Here is a 19,941-nt window from a genome sequence, read left to right on the forward strand (position 1 = left end):
GACTTAACCAGTTAACCAAATATGTGCAAGGTGTCTGTGCCTGTAGCCAAGCTACAGTGTCTGTCTGGGAAAACATATAACTTTTATAGATGTGATCTGTCATTCCACCCAGGGACCAATGTTTTCTCTGTTGTGGCTACCAGAAGAATAAACTTGGAGCCTAAATATTATGCAGTTTTCCACCTCTTGGAATTTAGATTGTGAATTGGAAACAGCACAAGAAAATTGGTCACATACTCATTTCTTTGCCTGTATGAGCCTGTGATGTCTTACACACACAGCCCAGGGCAAAGACAGCGTTTTGTGTGGCTGCACAAAACATTCAGTAGCATCAGTTCAAACAAAAAAAAATTTTGAAGACAAAAAATAAAATAATGAGTGTTGCATATCTGAAAGCAAAGCTCTGAAAGATAGCTGAGCATAGACATGAGGCTCTGCAAATCCTTCCTATGAAAAAGGATATTGGAGTAGCTTTTCCTGTGAAGCGGAAGAAATAGGAAGACTCCTCAGGACCTGTTGGGCACGTTTTTTTCTTCTTCCTTTGAAGAAAGGTTCTGAATTTGAAATTTGAGTTTAGCATTTAAAATGTTGTATTTCTCATAGAATCACATCAAAACAAATATTCTCTAGAATGCGCTAATAACTTTTGCCCAAATGAAACACATAGTCATTATAATCTCCCCAGTAATCTTTTTTATTAAATAATATGAGTAATAATGTGGTCATAATACTCCAATATAATCTCCAATAATAATACTAATAACAACTGCCTTTGTATGCTGCGTCTTAAAAATCTCTCTTCACTCTCTTTTTTGCATAAGTACTCCCTCTCTGTTGTTCTTATTTCTGAGTGTTTTACAAAGTAATATATAATACTGTACAGGACTGGGTATGTAGGAAACTTGAATTTTCACTTTCATAGTCACTGTAGGTATAGACTCAAACCAAACCATCCCCTAGTTCAGGCTCTCTCTAGATCTACTTATGCTGACATAGAGCTCAAAATCATTGTTTGCACACACCTACTCCTAATATTCCAAGGACTTTCATTTGTAATTGGCTTTTTTACCTGATTTTACCAATGGAAAAAAAAATGAAGTTATTTTGTATTAATAAGAAATTCCTCAGCTTGGTTGAGCATGTAGATGTTGAGAAGAAAATACTTCTCTTATCATCTTTCTACTGGAAGGTTAATATAATAAGAACTCCATTCTACTTACACTGCAATTGTTCTTTCAGAACAAGGAATCTGTGATTTGAACAGAGAAAAGTGCAGAAGAAGAATCTGCAGGCCAGACTCAAGGACTCATCGATGTAAATGTTCTAGTGGCTTTATTTTAAGTCGAAATAAACAGTTTTGTGAAGGTAATACATGAATTTCTCAGCAGGTTTATTCTACCACATGAGAAAATTCTTCTGTTCTTTTACTTAATATCTTGAGTTTGAAACATTACTATGAGCTTCTAAAAATTTCAGTGCTCCATTTCAGTTGTGTGTCCTTCCAAATTCTGAAATAGTTTAAAAAGAGACCTATGAAAGTGTCGCAGGTGCTATTCTTGTGGGAAATTTTGGTCTTAGTCTGAGTAGGTAAAGGAGCTTCAGATAAGTAGGTGTGCTTGTATGTGCTAATTTAATTTTTAAATAAGGATGAAACTGGATGTATCACCAAAGCTGAAACATTGAATAATCCAGCAACAAGATGTCTGTCTGAAGTATCATTCAAAAAAAGACAGAAATTCTTAACATGCTTCTAAATATTTTAATCTGGATTGTTTTATTTAAAATCTAAAATTTCTATTAATAACAGATAATATAATACTTTTTAAAGCATCTCTTTCACTACCACGACCAGATTTTATAAGACATAATGGCATCAGAATTCCTAGCTTACAGGATTTACAAACTTGCTTGCACATCAGCATTCCAGTTCTAAGGAAATTCTCAGGTTTGATTTCTGAGTTTCAACTTTTAATACACTTGTGTTTTAAGGTTTTTACTTACGTCATGTTGAACTCAAATTTTTAAAGAGAATTTTTGTTTTAAGAAGGTGTCTAATGTACATTTTCTGGATGTGCAGGGGATTTAAATGGCACTGGAATCTGTATGGAAATGCATCTTTTTGAAAGTCCTCTAGGCACCTATGCTGGACACACAGAGCATGAGTACGTTTTGCTAGAAGGTTTTTAACACTGATTTGAATGAGGTCTGCAAATTTGTTTTCTTATAGTTCATTAAGAAAAACACATTTTTGTTAAATAAATGCAAAAAAAAGGTGTACTTTTTCAGACTCCTACTTTGTTTCATTACTCTATTCTCGAACATTGGCTGACGATGTTTTTCTGACACAACAAATTCTTTTTTTTTTTCAGACATTAATGAATGTGGCTTCTGGAACCATGGCTGCACTTTAGGCTGTGTGAACATCCCTGGTTCCTATTACTGCACCTGCCCTAGAGGTTTTGTTCTGCTGCCTGATAGGAAAACATGTCATGGTAAGGAGCTGTAACAGACAAACCCTTGGAGTATCCTATTGGAGGGAGTCCTCATTTACCACTGGAACTGCTGGAAGTTTTGTGTGTTGCATTGCTTGCTTCCAATCCCATATTATGTAAGCAGGATCGGCTTAAACTGAGTGAACTGATTGCAGGTGTCATGTTTAAGGAAGCATAAATTACACGTGAGAAACTGCATACGCTTCTTCTTCAGAGGAAAAAAAGAACAAGTCACGTCTCTAGGGAGACCTCAGAATAGGCCCCAGGGGGATAAGCAGTTATGTATTTTAAAATGTGGTCTCTGAATTTGGTTCACTCTGTAAGGATTTGCCCAGTCTCTGAAAGAGCAGCTCACAGCATCATGTATTTTCTTTTCAGGTCAGGGCTGATAGCAATGCTAATATATATGACATTCATGGAATTACAGTAATTTCATGATTATAAGCCGCACCATTTTGACTAAAATTTTGGTCCGAACCCAAACAAAGACGAACCTGACAAAGAATGAAAAGTTGCTGTTTCAGTTTGGAGGACAAGTGTCTGCTGAGAAAGGCAGGAAATTCTCTTTGAAAATGTAAGAGAATGTAAACCCCCTCCCTCCAAATTATCATGATTTTGAAATCAAGGGACTTTCAGGCAAATATATGGGAATTAGGAATAACCATTCTTTACTAGGGAAATTAAAATAGAAATACAGTACTACAAAGAAACAAACTCCAAACCCCGACAAAGTCAGAGTACAACCTGACACTCCGTCAGGCAGGGTGTTGCTAGCATTTTGATTAAATGGTGGTTGCAGTTTTCCTGCAGTGACAGATGTGGTTCAGTTGAAGCAGTACTCCTGTAGAAGGTGCAGTTTCCCTCCAGAGGTCCAGTGGTGATGTGAAGAAATCCGATTTCCCTCTGGAGTCCAGTGGAGAAAGGGGCTACCTTAGTGTCCCAAAACCTCTGTTTTTATTTTGGTAAGAAATGTTGGGCTCTTCCCCCTGGCTGGAGCAACTTCCAATGGGATGAAGTAATTTTATCAGTCCCACAGTGGGACTCAATGGGCCATTAGTAGAAAATGACTCTCTGGAGGAAGGGTTGTGAAAAGATAAAGAACAATGCCCTGCCTGGTTTCAATGGATGGCCCATTGGCAGAGTATCTACCGCAGAGATAAGGATCACTGCCCCCACCCTCAACAGATGGTGATAGAATAGATACCTTTTATCACACTCTGTATTGTAACATGCGGCTGATAATCAGGTGCGTCTTATGTATGGACAAAGAATGAAAAGTGGCCGACACCCGGAAGTGTGGCTTATAATTGGTGTGGCTTATAATTGTGAAATTACTGTAAATGTGTATGCTCACCCTAAAAATGAATGAAGCTTTTCTGAAGTAAGTCTAGAACATAAAATGTGAAAAACTTCCAAGTTTGAAGGTCCTGGAATATTGTCAGTCACTTTTGAAGTGAAACTTATGCATGGACAAAGGTCTTTCTACTTTGTTTCCATGGAAATAAAACATTGGTATAAGGCCCAAGCAGGAGTGCCAGTGCACACCAATGACTTCAGTGTGGATCATGGCAGGATAAGGATCTAGGGTATATTAAATATCACTACTGGAGAGTAAATATAGCCATAGAATCTAACAGACTCTAGCAGTCGGGCTATTTTAGACTCCAAGAATCCTGGGCAGGGCCAGGAGTTGGACTTGATGATCTCTGTGGGTCCCTTCCAACTGGTGATATTCTGTGATTCTGTAAGAACCACTTCCTCATCTTTGTTAAGAGGGAGCCAGGAGCAGCATTCAGTAACCCAGATGTGGGGGTTCAGGGTGTGTGTGACAGCTGCAGATGGCAGCCAACTGCTACAGAAGAACTGTGCCAGAGATTATTGGGAGGTGGGATACAATTTTGAGTCCAAAACAACATTTAGGCGCTGTGCAACTCAGTCCTACTTTGGATGGCCAGCTTGAACTGTATGCCTGCATTTTGGGTGGCTCAAATTAGGTAGAAAATAATGTTTTCCTAGCACAATCTAAGGATGCAGAATGGACAGTGTGACCCCTTAACAACTGCAGCACAAGGCAGATGTTTACCAACTGTAAAACTTGAAAGAGACACACACAAGATGAGAAGTCCGAATGTTGACCAGAAATTTTGATGCTTTGTCCTCCAAGTCCTTTAAGAAACTCTTCCTCTAAAGCCACAAGCTCTGGTCAGAAAGAAAGACAAATTTTCTGGGCCCTATTTTCTGTGCTTAAGTGGTTAGCACAGTGCAGTCCAGGATGCAGTTGCCCTGAAGGAATATTTGCAAGAGCTATGCAACATTCGAGTCAATGTGTGCAGCTGATTCATAGAAGCAGATGTGGAAATATTGCATTAGTTCCAATCATATGGCACTAGAATTCAGACAAAGAAATGGAACACTGCAATGCAGAAGGTGGAAGGAGCACATCTGGTGAAATTGCATTAAAAAATGCTAAAAAAATATGTTGGCATTGCAATATTTCTAATAGCAAGTAAAGGAAAGCTGTTGCCAAGTCCTGAGTTGATTTTGCCCTTACAACTTCTAAAATTGCCACTAAGGAACATAGTTTTGTTTCTGGAAGGTTCATCACCTATTTTGATTGATATTAGCTCTTTTATACTTGGAGCAGTGGAAAGTAACTCTTCCTCATTCTCTTTGTCTTTTATGCTTGTTCTTTCAGTATAGATTCCTTGTAGTTTTTACAACCTGCTCTATTTTTTATGAAATGTAAGAAAGAAAGTTTTCAAAATTACTTCTATTTTGATAACACATCTTCAGAGAATTTTGGAAAATTTAAGGCTGATAAGTATAATGGCTTCAGGACTCAGCAATTTTTGCTTTCTCTTGGGCTGTAATTAGGAGAAGGTGTGGAAAAGATATGGAAAAGAAAAACAGAAACACAGCATAAAAAACCACAGAAAGACTGCAGGTGTTGTAGTCTCAACATCACACTTTTATTTATTCATATATTTCTTTTCCTTACTTTTTTCCCCTTTTTCTTCTTATGCTGTTTAAGAAGGTGTTAACATCTCTTACTGGGGGCTTAATAAAATTTTTATCATCATTTAGGAATTTTTTTCCTCCTTAAATTACTGTAGAGCTAATTACGTGTACAAGTAATGACACCGGATGTAGCCACGGCTGCCTTCAAACATCTAAAGGCGCTGTTTGCTTTTGTCCAGAAGGATCTGTGCTCAAAGAGGATGGCAAAACATGCACGGGTAAGTAACATTTTGTCTAGCTGAACTGACTGCCAGGTTCTGTTTATTCTTGGCATGAGAGCCAGAAGTGAATGAAGGCATTTTATGTGCATTTTGAATAGTTTAAATGATTGTAGAAAATAAAAGACAATAGAATGTAAGGTGCTTTGAGTGCTGACATAAACAGCATTCATCTTCATTTTTTAATAGATTTTTAGTAGCAGCAACAGCCAATATTTACTGGCCAAGTTCTTTTATTGCCAGCACAGATCAAGGTATCTCTCAGATTTTTTTTGTGGGAGACATTTAGAATATATATGTGAGAGGACATACATGTACAAAATTAAGGCTTGGGTGAAACCTGAAGATAATTTCATTGACATCCTGCAGCCCAGGTTCAAAGTCACTCTAACTTACCCACAAATGGAAATTTTTTATAGTCAAAAGACTTGAAGCTGCTACACTCAATCTGTAATTCCCCACTTCAGCAATTTTCCAAATTCAGGGGTCTGTAGCTTCTCAACTGCATCTTTTCAGTCTTAGGGGTCAAGATAGCTCAATTACTGACAGCCTTATGCTGTGAAAAATCCTCTTTCCGTTTTAATCCCTTTCATATTGTGGGCTGTAATTTATACATAGATTCAGTGATTACTTCTGTTTTGCTAGCTCATGTTGGTATCAAGACTATAACAGAACAAAATGACAAAAGAATGTTTTCTTTTTACATGAAATCTTGGTTTGTTTTATTAGAAAGTATCAATTTATCATCCTAGCCTAATTAACTTCTGGGGAGACAATTGCATTAATTTGCTGTTTCTTTGCATGGAATGCAAAGTCTGGTAAAATTTATTACTCTGTTGTAGATGGGATGAGATTTACGTGAGACAAGAGTTCTCTGAAACACATGAAAGACCTCTATGTATCCCACCCTCCCACCTTGTCTTAAAACAAAACACAGCACAACACAACACAACACATCTTGTGTTTTAAGTTTTCAAGAAAACTCTGGAACAAGTTACTACTAACTTATTTTCACTTTCAGCAGGAAGCCTTTTGGTAAATATACCAGCTATTGAGATAATTTGCACTGTAGAAATCCTGAGCAGGGTGAAACATTCTCTTATACCTCTGATTTTGTTGTATTTTATTTTTTTTTAGAACAGCACAGTAAAATTTTACAATGCTCTGTTTAAGGTTGTACATCTCCAGATAATGGTGGCTGCAGTCAGATATGCTCTTCTTTAAGCCCATCCTCCTGGGAGTGTGCTTGTTTTCCTGGATATAAACTTCAGCGAGACAGAAAGCACTGCACTGCTTTAGGTTGGTGTCATGCCTGCATATTTCTGCCAATAAAAGCAAAACCTTTTTTGAGTTCTTTGAGTTTTTTGAGTACTTTGTGAAACTTGGGAAGTATCAGTTGTTAGGAAAGACAACCTATTTTGAAAATAAACCGGAACAAGCACCAGTATATGGTTCTGTCTCCTTCACAGGAAGTTCAAGCTGTGATCCATCTTCATCATTTCACTCTGGGCTCCCATACTGTGGAGGTCTGTCATGCAATACAAAAGGTTTTGTATTTTCACATAAAGAAGTTCCTGCCCAGTGTTACAGAAGTCTCTGTATTTGGAGAATGGGGTAGGGAATAGTCTGTTAAAGGACTTTCCATGTGGGGATATTTCTCCTCCACTGACCCCAGGAAACTGAAGTGTTTGATGTCAACTTTTGGATTCCAGACCTTTCTGTTCCTCTAAGAAAAGGGCAGATTCCAGTGATCAGCAAGGTATAAGCAATTGCCAAACAAAAAGGAGGAAAAAGAAGTTTATGATTTGTGCCCAAAGGGGAAAGCTATATATAGATGTATTTTTTTTTAAGACAGTATCTTTCTTACTTTTACTACAAAAGACTTCTCCAATGCATTGTTGTGGCATTTATGGTGATGCTGTGAAATGTAGAGGCATGATTGCCTTGAGGCTAAGGTACTCAACATGAAATGCAGAAGGACTAGTGGGCTTCTTTTGTCAGAAATGTTGAGGCTGATGCTGTAAACTTATATTCATATTTGTCTTTAATTCCTTAGGCAAGTGGAGCGTAGGAAAATTGACATAATTTCTTTTTGCTTCTGTTCATCATTTTGTGTTTTACGGTTACTTATTTACAATGCTACTTAGGTAGTAATGCAAGTTAGAGATCACATTGAACTTAGCGCAATTAACATACTAGCAAATTTTAATCAACAGGTCCTAAGCCATTTTTGTTATTTGCAAATGGCCAAGATATCCGCCAGATCAGTTTTGACGGAACAGATTATACAAGTTTACTTGACTGGCAGATGGGAGTAGTCTTAGCACTGGACTCTGACCCAGTGGAAAATAAGGTAAGGCATTAAAAATGAGAGGATTCTGGAGTGTTGCAAGGACAAAAGGATTGAACTTTCATGTGCCTTAACCTTTCCTCTGTCAGTGATCTGGATTATGCATTATGCTGCTAGTTGTTCTGTTGCCTGACTAGGAGCACAACTGGTACAGGCTGCCAAACATTAGTTGGAGAGTTTTGTCCTTCAATTAATTTTTTTTTAAACATTGAAAATGATAATTCACAGAGAAATTGGATTTCTAAATTCACTTCAGGCATAATTTCAATTTTAAAGAACTACTGTGTGGTTGATAAGTTTTCTCCATTAAGACTGCAGTGTTACTTTCTGGAAATATATTGGGAGTTTTTTTTCACGACGCAGTGATACAAGCAAAGTTATCTTTTATTCTATACTGCTAAATCTGTATGATCCCTACTAAATGCTGGAGTAATCATAACAAGAATTATTTCCCATGTCCTGATATTATTGAGCAAAACTGCTGAATGCTCACAGAATCTGTTGCTCTTCCAAAATGTGTCCCTTACATACTGGATAGTGCTGTTGGAAACAGGAGTCTTCTCTGTATAAAGACGTCTTTGTGTGACCACATCCTAATGTCCTACTCCTTGCCTACAGAGCTGGGAAGAATAGGAGTTCAGCTGTGCTTTGCTAAACCTTCTGTGGCAGATAGTTATATTTTCCCCTGGAGGGACTTATTTACACTGTAAAAGTGTTGCAAAGGAGTACTGGATGGTACAGTGAAAGCTGATGAGAAGCTCAGTTAAGTTGTTGGAAGCATCTCAGGGCCCAGATGGACACAGTTAAACAAATGTGAATGTTACCAGATCTGCATTTACAGAAGGAGCACTTCTGGAGCATTGCCACTTGCTCCTGAGATAGGACCCTGCTGGAGAGGCTACAGCTGCCTTGTGCAGTGCCAAGAACGGATCAGCTGTGCCAGTGACTCCGGTGTGTACCCGGGATCACCTCCTGTGGTGTCAGGTGGGCAGTGCAGAGGTGAGGGGACATGCAGGGACCAGCCCAGGCTGCAGGAGCCTGGTCGGTCAGCACAGAAATGAGTGGCAAGGCAGCTCCCACTTTGCGCTCCTAGGATATTAAATTAGCTCCTCTAAGGCTAGAGCTCCTTCCTGTTTGCTTTGACCTCATGGCTAGCATCAAAGCAAAGTTATTTGTTTCTCTGTTACCATTTCCAAAGAAAGTGTCAGCATTGTTTTTGGTATGGGTGTGCCATACAGTGTTTGGTTCTCTGTGGTGTTGGGACATGAGGCAAAATTTACACATCCTTGGAAAATGCAAACCTAGTTTCCCTACCAGCAAAAAGCTTTTCTTTTGACCCCACACTAAGAAAAGTCTTATGGTAATGTTGAAACCTTACAGAATGGACACCTAGTAAAAATTAAGACAGCTGCAGGATGAAAGAGTGGAAAAAAAATAGAAGTAAATTAAAAAACTCCTTTTCTCCTTCCCAGCTTCTTGATATACATAGAGTGCTACTATCTTCTCCACACTTCTCCCTTTTTGACATGAGCAGCCATTGAAATGACAACATGCTTCTTTCTGTTTGTTCCTACTTTTACTCCTCAGCTGTGCTTTATGTGAAGTAGCTGCTGGCTGAAACAACACCACAGGATATTCAGAGGGCTGTATATAGGGCAACCGGGATTTACAGCTAAGCACAAGCTGCCTGTAGAAGTCATCCTGGTTGAAGGATAAGTGCCTTTTATTTGATCAGGGATCATGGGTTACCTGTACAGTCTTTTGTGAATAAGCAGTTTAGGGAATTTTCCAGATGAAAAAGGTATTTTAGAAATGGAGTTACTAGACAGGGGAGGTAGAGTAGAAAGTGAGATGAGAACTAATGACACCATGTCTGTTATTTATTCACAGATTTACTTTGCCCACACCGCCTTGAAATGGATCGAACGAGCTAATCTGGATGGTTCAGAGCGCGAAAAGGTTATTCATGGAGCTATAGACACACCCGAAGGCCTTGCTGTGGACTGGATTAATCGTAAATTGTATTGGACAGACAGAGGGTACATGCTCCACAGTACATTATGTTGAAGCATGCCATACAATATTTGGAATAAATGACTGGTGATACAGAAATAGCTGAGATATCACTCTAATTCAGTAGTGCTTCACATTCTGTTTGGATAGTTTGAGTCTCAAGTATATACAGTTGGAAGGTTCTTTAAAATACTGGAAGTTCACATGCAGTCTGCTATTGTATTTTATCATTTTCTTTCCAAGAAGCAAGGGTTTGGACTCATTTGCAAGGAATCTAAAGCATGCACTGCATGTATACATATGCATATGTGCACATGTGCATGTGAATATATTTCCTTACCTTGTTTTTTATATACATATGCTGTGTGTGAGTGTGTGTATGTGTGTATACAAGGATATACACATGCACATGCACATACACATATACAAAAGAATATTAGTGTACTGAGTACATCTTCTGGGGTAGAAGTCAGTGTTGCTGGCAGCTAGAGTCATGTTATTGCAGAGTCTTTCTCAAATATCTCTGATGAAACAGGAATGACTGCTTCCAGACAATGTGACCTCATTTCAGTTGATACCTAACCTTACATACAGGGGGAAACAAAGCTGACCTTTGATGAAAAGGCAGTTTCAGATCACAACAGATAATGAAGACTCCTTGAAGAGTGGTCATGAGCTTTCAGTACGATCCATAATTCATTAGTCAATAAAAAGTAATTTTGAATGTTTAGATAACTTTCCTTCTCCATTTAAAATATTTTACTAGTCCACTTCCTTGCTTTTAGGTACAATATTGCCACATGATTGAGCTGCTGTAGAAATATGCCAGTGTTTCTTGTGAAATGGGAGATTATGGTGCTTCTCTTCATAAGACAGGAGTTCAGGGAAAATATGAGAATTTGAACCTACAACTTCTTTCTCACCTACTGCATTTACCTGTTTGTATTTTGCATTTTCAAGTACATATTTCTCCTTCAATCTCTGTAGGGCCTTTCTCTGAAAGTTCAAAGAGGCATGGAAGGCTGTAAGCTTGCTTGCAGGTAGAGGCTGATATTTGTTTGGCAAGGTGAATATTGCAGCAATAAAATCAATTTTCTGGAAAAAAGGTGAATTGAAAGATTGTCAATGTAGATTCTATACCTGACTTGGCCATAGATCTTATGAGTAATCTTAAGAACCTCAGACTCATTCCTTCCTGCAAAGTAGATGTAATATGTAAAATGACCACTGATTTCTGGATGAAAAATGCTATGTAAAAGTACTATTTAAAAAAAAAATCTTTATACGTTTGGTAATGGTATTCAGCTAGGAGCTTGTTTTCCTCCTGGCTATAGCTAGCATTTATCTATTAGTGGTCATACTTGCAATTTATTATTCACCCAAAGAAGGAGAACTTCATGTCTTCTGCAGAGCAGCAGGTATTTTATCATCATGCCCTGGACCAGATAATGAGGCTGTAACATGAAGTACTTGTTGATAAAACAGCTAGACATCCCATATCAGCGGGATTACTTCCTGTCGCTGTGAAATTATTTATTGCAGCTGAACTAAAGCAAGGCAAAATCTTAGTACATTCAGTCCAAGAAGGTAATTAAACAGATAGCAGGGAGGACCTAACAATGTTCTGTGTGTTGCAGGAAGGTGTGCATTGAAAGGAGTAATCTGAATGGAATGCAAAGAAAAATGGTCATCTGGGAGGATCTCTCCCAGCCCCGAGGGATTGCCATTCACCCATTTGCTAAGTAAGGAGTGATAAACACAGTAAATCGTGTAATTCTTGTGGATGAGTTTTAAAAATAAGCTTGCAAGCCTTGCCCTTTTGGCAGTCAAAATATGCTTTAGTCTCGTGCTGGGTTAGTTGTTACCTTGCAGAGTTGTGTGAACTGTAATGTTTTATTGCAGGGTTTCTTTCATGAGTTGGGACATGTTCATTTCTCATATAGGTTTTAGAGGAAAGTAATTGGAGTATTAATGATGCCGTATGCAGTTTAAGCTAATGAAAAGCATGAGCTGCTGAGGTTACTGACAACTGTAGGTGCCACATATTACAAAGTTTGAGGGTTCCATATCAAGTAGTGTGAAGAAGTTAATCACTTTTAATCAGTAGTGCTTTAAAAACTGCCTTTTTTTGGTCCATGTTTCAGTTTCAGAGGAAATGAAACCTAATTTACTGTTCTGGAGATTTGTTGTATCTTCTTAACTGGTGTTATAATGATCCCAGGTGTTTAAACTCTTCATGAAATTCTGGTTATTTCAATCAATGGAAAAATCCCATTTTAGACAATATGCTTATAGTAAGAGCATTTTAAATCTGGTCCTTTAAATTTTGTTTTGATGCTCATATTCTGCTATAACTAAGGACTGATGAATCAGAAATAATCTGGTTTGGGGAAGGTGTTTTGCTATCTTGCTTCTGCCCATAAAAGACCTGAAAGAATCTTTCAGTAGAGGTTGAATGCTATAGAGACACATTTTGCAGGTAAACTTTGAAGAAAGGTAGGCTGTACCAGGTTATTTATTAGAATTATTGGTAGAGGCAAAGCATGCAAGGGGAAATGGAGGAAGAAACATCATTAAAACCTTCCTTTTTAGCAAGTTGATGGTGAAAAGATGAACAGACATGATGGCAATGTCCATAGCTGTAAATATTAAAGAGGGATGTGAAACACAGTTAGAGCTCTTGAAAATACGGATATCTGCATTAGTTAGAGTAAAACTGCTTGTGTATCTAAAGCTAAGAGAATCCCTAGGTTTATTTCAGTAAACCTGACAGAGGCAAGTGATGTCTGGGAAGATGAACCCAAACTTCAGACATTATTTGTAATTGTAGCTATCCCCATTTTGAATTGCCTTCTAGCACCGCTAGAAACTGATGAAAACTGCTAAACAGTCAGTTAGTAACACACAGGACTCAAGAGGGAGACCCTGAGAACCATGATTTTATTAAAGGAAGAAAGATTCTGGACTTGATATTGGTGTACTGTTTTAAAACAACTTGCCTACTTTTGCTTGTTTTCTGTGGATAAGGATAATTTTGGTTTCATTTGTTTATTGTTGTACCTCTGTTTAGACAAGGGTCTGGCTAATGCATCATTTTCTTTTGTCTGGGTTTGCTAAACCACCATCAGCTGTCACAATGAAAATCAAAAAGTAGATATGAAGAGCTGTGGCAGTTAACATAGTCAGGAGTTGTTTTCCAAAGCATTCATGTCAGTTAATAGAGAGAGGATTCTGCATAAGCCCCAGAGCAATCATCTAGAGTCTTATGGCAAGTGTGAAAAGATCAACAACCAATATGTTTGCTTGAAGCGTACACTTTTTCTCCTGTGAGTCAGGGCTGTATTGCTCTCATCTGACCTTTGTGCTTTGAAAGAACTCCATGGAGAGGAGGGCAAACATTTACTTACTGACTTCCTGTATTCATTTTGTTTTCTGAAGGAGATTATTCTGGGCTGACATGGGGGTCAATCCACGGATTGACAGCTCTTCACTAGAAGGCTTCGATCGCCGGGTGGTAGCCAGCACTGGCCTGGTGTGGCCCAGTGGAATAGCTCTGGACTACTTAGCTGACAAATTGTACTGGTGTGATGCTAAACAGGCCATGGTTGAGAGCGCAAACCTGGATGGTTCTGGTCGTCGAGTTCTTGCACAGAATGATGTAGGTGAGGCTTTGGGGTTGATAATTACCTACTGCACTTGTCCATGTGTGTGTGCATCTGCATATGTACACAAAAATTACTGGCCAGCTGCTGCACTATAAATCCCATACTGTGCTGAGGTTAATGACAGCATGTATGTTCTTCATTCTGTTATCCAGCTGACTTTTATTCGTTTTATCAAAAACATGTCTTTCTAACACTCTCTGCTTTTATTAATGAGTCACTTTGCATTGCACAGAGAACTTCTCTGCCTTTATAGAAAAATTAAAACAATAAGCAAATTAAAAATGTGGTTTACTTTTCCCATGCATGACTGCTTAGTTTCATTCAGGTTTTGCTGTGTTTATTGCATCAGTGAGTTATATTGACGTAAGAAGAAAGGGAATTAATCAGGGTCATTAAGGTCCTTGAGCAGCAAACCTGAATCTGCAGTGTTGAACACTGGAAGGATTCTAAACACACAAGAAATACCAAATGAAAAATTATTTTACAATATGTCGGTAGTTTTAACGGCTAAGATTTCTACTGCGTGACACCTAAGTGTGTTGTTCTGGAGCAAGAGAACAGAGGTGTCAGCAACAAGGAGCTGAGGTTGTACCATGTCTAAGATAAAACAAAAGATTAAGAATCTTATACATAGTGAATTAGTTTCTGAAGAGGACAATTCCTTTTGATCATGAGATCTCTCTGGGGACAATTTTGTAGGTGTGCATACAAAACATGGGCAGAGTGAGGACTCATAGTCCAATACCATGACTGCTGTGGTTCACCTTATGATTACTCTGTCGAGCAGCCTCTGTTCTAGTCTGTGCTCTAGGGAGGCTTGTGTTCATCACCTAAGCTATGTATCCTCCCAGTCCTTTGGGGATGAGCAGAGTGAGGTCCTGGAGGAATCAGTGTTCTCTAGTTTATAAGACACCAAAAGGCCGGAGAGAAAAGACTTTCCAACCTTCTTCTCTCTTCCCATGCTGCGGATATTCTGCCATATGCTCCACCTTGCAGCAGATCTGCAAAGGAAGATCTTGAAGTCTGATCAAAGTTTCTCCACAAGGAGTAAGACAGTGTCTTACAGGGAGAAAACAAAGGAGAGCTAGGAAACATGGACTATGAGAAAGGAGCAATGATACAGCTGTTTGGAGGTGAGAATAAAGGACATCAACACCTGTATGCAAAGAAGTGAAAGAAAGGTAATGTGCAGGGGTACAAATTTAGAGAAGCATGTCCTGATCTTTTACTAATGCTGTTAGTGAAGACTGGAATTCAGTTTTTGTTCTTGAACAGCTGTACACTGGATGGGAAGGTGGCACCTCTTCATAGGTGTTCTGCTGTAACATGAATTTTTATTACAGCAGCTCCCTCTAGTGCCCCTGTACTGAGACCTCATTGAGTAGAGCTGGATGCAAAATAGGTAAATTATTTCTGCTCCTCCACCTAACCCTGTTTTCAACTCTAAGTACAACAGCCTGTAATAACCTGCCCAAGGAAACGAAGAACACAAAGATCCCTTTTGTTTATGCAGTGGATTGCATTTGCACTGTTCCTGCTATCTCCATTGACTGACACTACACTTCTGATTTTAATCCTTAATGCATTCGCAAAATAAGAGATTAATAAATTGCTGGTCAAAGTAGGTTACTGTTTGTGAACAGTGAAAGCTACTGATCCTAAAATTGTGAGGAAATGTTTGGGTGGGAACAATATCTAGATCTTGGTCTAGTTGTTCAGATTTAATGGGAAGAAAAGGTAAGAACCAAGATTAGTGATTAAACATGGGTCAGTGGAGATAGTGAGGTGCCAACAATTCACTCTTCAACAAAGAACACTTAAACAGTGTCATAGAATTTTTTTTGTAAAGGACTTTTTTTCAGTTTGTTTGTGAGGTGAATTTAAGATATACCAACACGTACTCATTCTCCAAGTTTCTAAATATTATCTGTTGTTTTGTTTAATTGTTTGCTTGCCTTAGATTTTAAATTTTTTTTAAAGCTAATACATGTTGGGATCCCAATTTCATTACTGAAATTAAACATCATCTAGTTGAGATCTACATCAAGAAGCAAAAGCATAGATCATAAAAATTCATGTGCTTTAAAAATACCTTTCAGAGGGGCTCAGACTGCAGTAGTAGAGGACAGTGCCACTGAGGCTCTAAGGACCACAACAAAGGAAACCTGCTTCAGCCAGAAAGCATCCACTCTGAAGCCAGGTGTACATCCATGGAAGAATAACATGTCTTCTTACCTTCCACTGGAAAAACTTGCCCAAAGGCTACCTTGAAAACAGGAGGCTTCTGAGTGTATAGAAAAAATGCATAGTACCATATGGACTGATGACAATTTTCTATCATGAGAGATTAGAAAGAGTTAGAATCACTCTGTAAAGATCTTTATGTCGGCCATTATTGAAATGAAATTGTCCTGTGGATTCTGAATTGCTGATCTTATCTCTGGAGGTCAAACTAGGGATCTGAGTTTTCCTAGTGAAGATAATGTGCTACCAAGAAAAAGTTCCTGTGCTCTGAACTTCAGGTGGAATTTCTTGCAGCTGCTGTTAGTCCTGTAATTGTTAAGTGCCTGGTTGAAGCTGATGTCTAGGATCCTGTTGCCATCAGTGAAAAGAGAGGAAGTTACCTGGATGACCTATTACCTCCTGTGGTTTATGTTAGCTGGCTATATGCCCTCTACATTGCACTTGTGTGTACTTTTGGCACTTGCAGAGGCCACACACTGGTTTTGGGGGCCTACCAGGAGTCAGTGGCTGCAGTGTCTGTAGCTCCCAGGCTACCTCATTCCAGGATGCTTTTGCAGGTTGACACATGCTGTGAGGTCCTTTCCTCCTTGTTATGTGAAGACTGCCAAAGGGGCTGTGTACCTCAACAACTCTCTGCCAGGCCACTTAGTGGCAGAGGAAGGAGGTACCCTAGTCCTGAAATGCTGGTCCCAATGCTGCCTCAAGAAATGATGATGTGTGAGGTAGAAGCATCTTGTGAACTAGATGTGGTTGGAAGTCACCAGAAGTATACAGCGTGTACGGAGCCAGGCAAGTATTACAGCCTCCTTTGCTAAGAGCACAAGTAACATGTGCCCATGGTCCATTGTCCACGGATACTTGTCCCTCTCCATGCGAAATCAAAGTGGAGCACTGGCTATAGCTAGACCCCTGTGTTAAAAGTTGATCTATATGCAGATAATGATTTCTTTTACAGGGTTTCTTGTGTATGTTCTACAGATGTGGCAATGATAAGCCTAATGTCTTTGTAGGCCACCCTTTTGCTGTAGTGGTGTTTGAGGACCACCTGTGGTTTTCTGACTGGGCTAAACCATCACTAGTGAGGGTGGACAAGAAGACTGGCCAAAACAGGGTACGTCTTCGAGGCAGCATGCTGAGACCCTCATCAATGGTTGTAGTTCATCCTTTGGCAAAACCAGGTATACTGCAAAAATTAAGCAGTCATTCCTTTCCAACTTCCTCTTGTTCACAGTTATCAGTACAATAGATGTCCTTGGGTAGAGGATTATCTTCTCAGAAACAGCCTCTTTAAAAAGCCTTGCATAGTCAGACTGGCATTTAGTGAAAGCATCATCTGGGCATGTGTCCCAGGAATGCTGACAGATTTATTTATGTTCATGCTCAAGAATAGATGCTGATCAATTGCCATGAGCCTACCATAGTCTTCTAATTCCTATTTATTCTGGTCTATTAGCACCCTTCCCCCCAATAATAATAACAATTGACATGGGGAAAGATTTTGTGAAATTTATTAGTTTTTGATCAAATTATTTGTTTTTCTGTTGGGAATAATCTCCCTGTAAGCAGAAAAGAGTAATTCAATAGACCAGGATTGAGAGAAAGTAATCACGAGTTCTTTTTGTCCTTGAAATATTAGGACTCTTAATATTAAAGGAGAAACAATAAAGGAAATACAATTTTAAAAATGTGGTACATGCATTAGATACAGAGTACATGAATCTCTTTTCCTGACAGGGGCTAGGTGATAATATCTATGCTATACTATATGCATTTGTTGTTCTATTAAAAACAAAATCCTACTTTTTGTCAGTCATTATTCTTTTTCCAACAGAGATGTTGACTGAAGAAGCAGCTTGTTAATTTTCCTGTTTTTCTTCATTAGGGACAAATCCTTGCCTTTATGAGAATGGAGGCTGTGATCAGATCTGTGAAAACAGTTTTGGAATTGTCCACTGCAAATGCCATCCAGGATTTGGGAGAACTCAAGATGGAAAATCCTGTCATGCTCTGGATTCTTCCAACTCAACAGCAGGTACAGTTCTCCAGTTCCCAAAAAGACCCCCTCAAACCCTTGAGGATCCTGACAGGTAGCACTGGAAAAATTCACTTTGCTTTAACATAAGAAATGATGGTTTCTCTGAAGAATGAAAATTTTGGAACATCCTTGGGACAACACGACAACAGACATGTTGTCTGACCACTGTAATTTTTCCCTTGGCTTTTTAGCAGTGAAAAGGGTATGTGCAATGCTGACAAGTATTGTGAGCCATGAGTCACATTTCTTCTCTTTTGTGTTTGAGAAAATTCACCAGTGAGTGCTTTTAGGAATAATTTGATGTCAGAAACAGGTTAGTCTGGGAGGATACTGATGTGGATTTTAAAGGGAAACCACCATGATTATTGGAAAGTAGACAAGTATTTGAAAATCAGAAGGCTATTCCAGTAGTTTTAAATAGTCCATATCACTTTTTTGGTCTTTTTCAGGAAGAGTCTCTGTGCATAAGGAGGTAATGCCAATGCGCCCACAAGAGACTGTGCTCCAGAGCACACGGAGCACTGGGATTTTTAAGGATGCAGACAACAGGGAAAAGCAGAAAATAATTTTTTTTGTGGCTGAAATCATGGTATCAGGTAGAGTCTGATGGTTATCTTCCTTATGCTTACTCCAAGGCTCTGAACAGGCTAAAGAGCAGAAAGAAGTCATACACCTTAAAGAAAGAAAAGCTCATTGTTGAGACTGGTGATATTCGTGCTATTAACCTTCTAACAAGAATTTAGATCTGTGCAATTATTCCAGGTAGAACTGGTTTTTTTGTTTGTGTCTATATTCTTTGGCTATATCAACAAAAATTGATAATATAATCCTGGTCTATAGAACAAACATTTCTAATTTGGAACACTTGTGAAAGTTGCTCCCCATTAGGTTTTTAAGTATATTGCATTCCTCTAAGAAGTTAAAATAAACCCATAGAATTCTATATCACTTTGAAGATACTAGATCAGTAAATTTTGAAATAGGTTTTGAATAAAATATTCAGAAATCCTGATAATAAATTTCAACTCCATCTAGACAAGGAGAACAGAAGCAGTGATTGTATTGACTTGTCATTATTAATCCTGGAGAGCTAAGTTTCAAGCTTTGACTCTATGTTCTGGTTTTCTTAGTTGTTTGTTTTTCTGTAATATAGTACACTACTTCCTTTAATATTTGCAAATACATCTAGTGGGTATTTTTGTTTGTTTATACTACAGATGAAGATGACTGCACTGCACTAGAATGTTATGTCAATGCAGAGTGCGTGTTGCTGGAAGATGGTGCTATGTGTCAGTGTTTGAAAGGATTTACCAGGAAGGGGAAATCATGCTATGGTAATAAAAAAATTTATTCTAACTTTTGAAAAATTATAGATTGGGAGGAGGAAGAAAATCTATTTCCTTTCACATTGGTAGCTCTGCTGTGAGAGGCCAGCAGAGAAAGGTCAATAGTATGAAAGGGATGATGAGCAGAGAGCATGTGAGATGAAATGGCTAATTATCACATGCCTTTTTTCCCCTGGAGCCATGAGTGTTAATCCTATTAATAATAACAAGCAATAACAGAGATTATTGACGTATAATGTATTTATTTGCAAAAATTGACTAATTATAAAAGCTCGGTCCATTGACATGATAGTTAATGTATAATTTAGACATAAGGAATCTCTTCAAAATTAGTATTCCTGATGTAATGTTTATACAAAAGTACTGCTTTAGTTTCTTTCTAGCACTAGAAAAGACTCTAACAACCATGCAAAATATTTCTCAGGGTGGTCTTTAGGTTTCTGGAAAGGTCAAGAGAGAAAAGTGTTAGAAACAGAAATAAAAATACCATTTTGGTGGCTAAGCATGAAGACTCAGAAGAATCTGTGTTACAATGGAAAGGGGAAAAGAACTGCAAGCTG

The 19,941-nt window shown here is 38.5% G+C and overlaps 1 protein-coding gene across 1 annotated transcript in view; it reads left to right on the forward strand.

Annotated features, from left to right (window-relative positions):
- EGF (epidermal growth factor) overlaps positions 1–19,941 on the forward strand; it is a 62,699-nt gene that overhangs the window by 23,351 nt on the left and 19,407 nt on the right. Inside the window, 12 exon segments of the mRNA XM_033061408.2 lie at positions 1,240–1,365; positions 2,370–2,492; positions 5,606–5,728; positions 6,902–7,027; positions 7,945–8,081; positions 9,969–10,117; positions 11,729–11,833; positions 13,530–13,753; positions 17,011–17,178; positions 17,883–18,032; positions 18,485–18,631; positions 19,253–19,369. Coding sequence (XP_032917299.1) covers positions 1,240–1,365; positions 2,370–2,492; positions 5,606–5,728; positions 6,902–7,027; positions 7,945–8,081; positions 9,969–10,117; positions 11,729–11,833; positions 13,530–13,753; positions 17,011–17,178; positions 17,883–18,032; positions 18,485–18,631; positions 19,253–19,369 — 1,695 coding nt within the window.

The sequence above is a fragment of the Catharus ustulatus genome, chromosome 5 (assembly GCF_009819885.2).
Source record: "Catharus ustulatus isolate bCatUst1 chromosome 5, bCatUst1.pri.v2, whole genome shotgun sequence".
NCBI classification, from domain to species: Eukaryota; Metazoa; Chordata; class Aves; order Passeriformes; family Turdidae; genus Catharus; species Catharus ustulatus.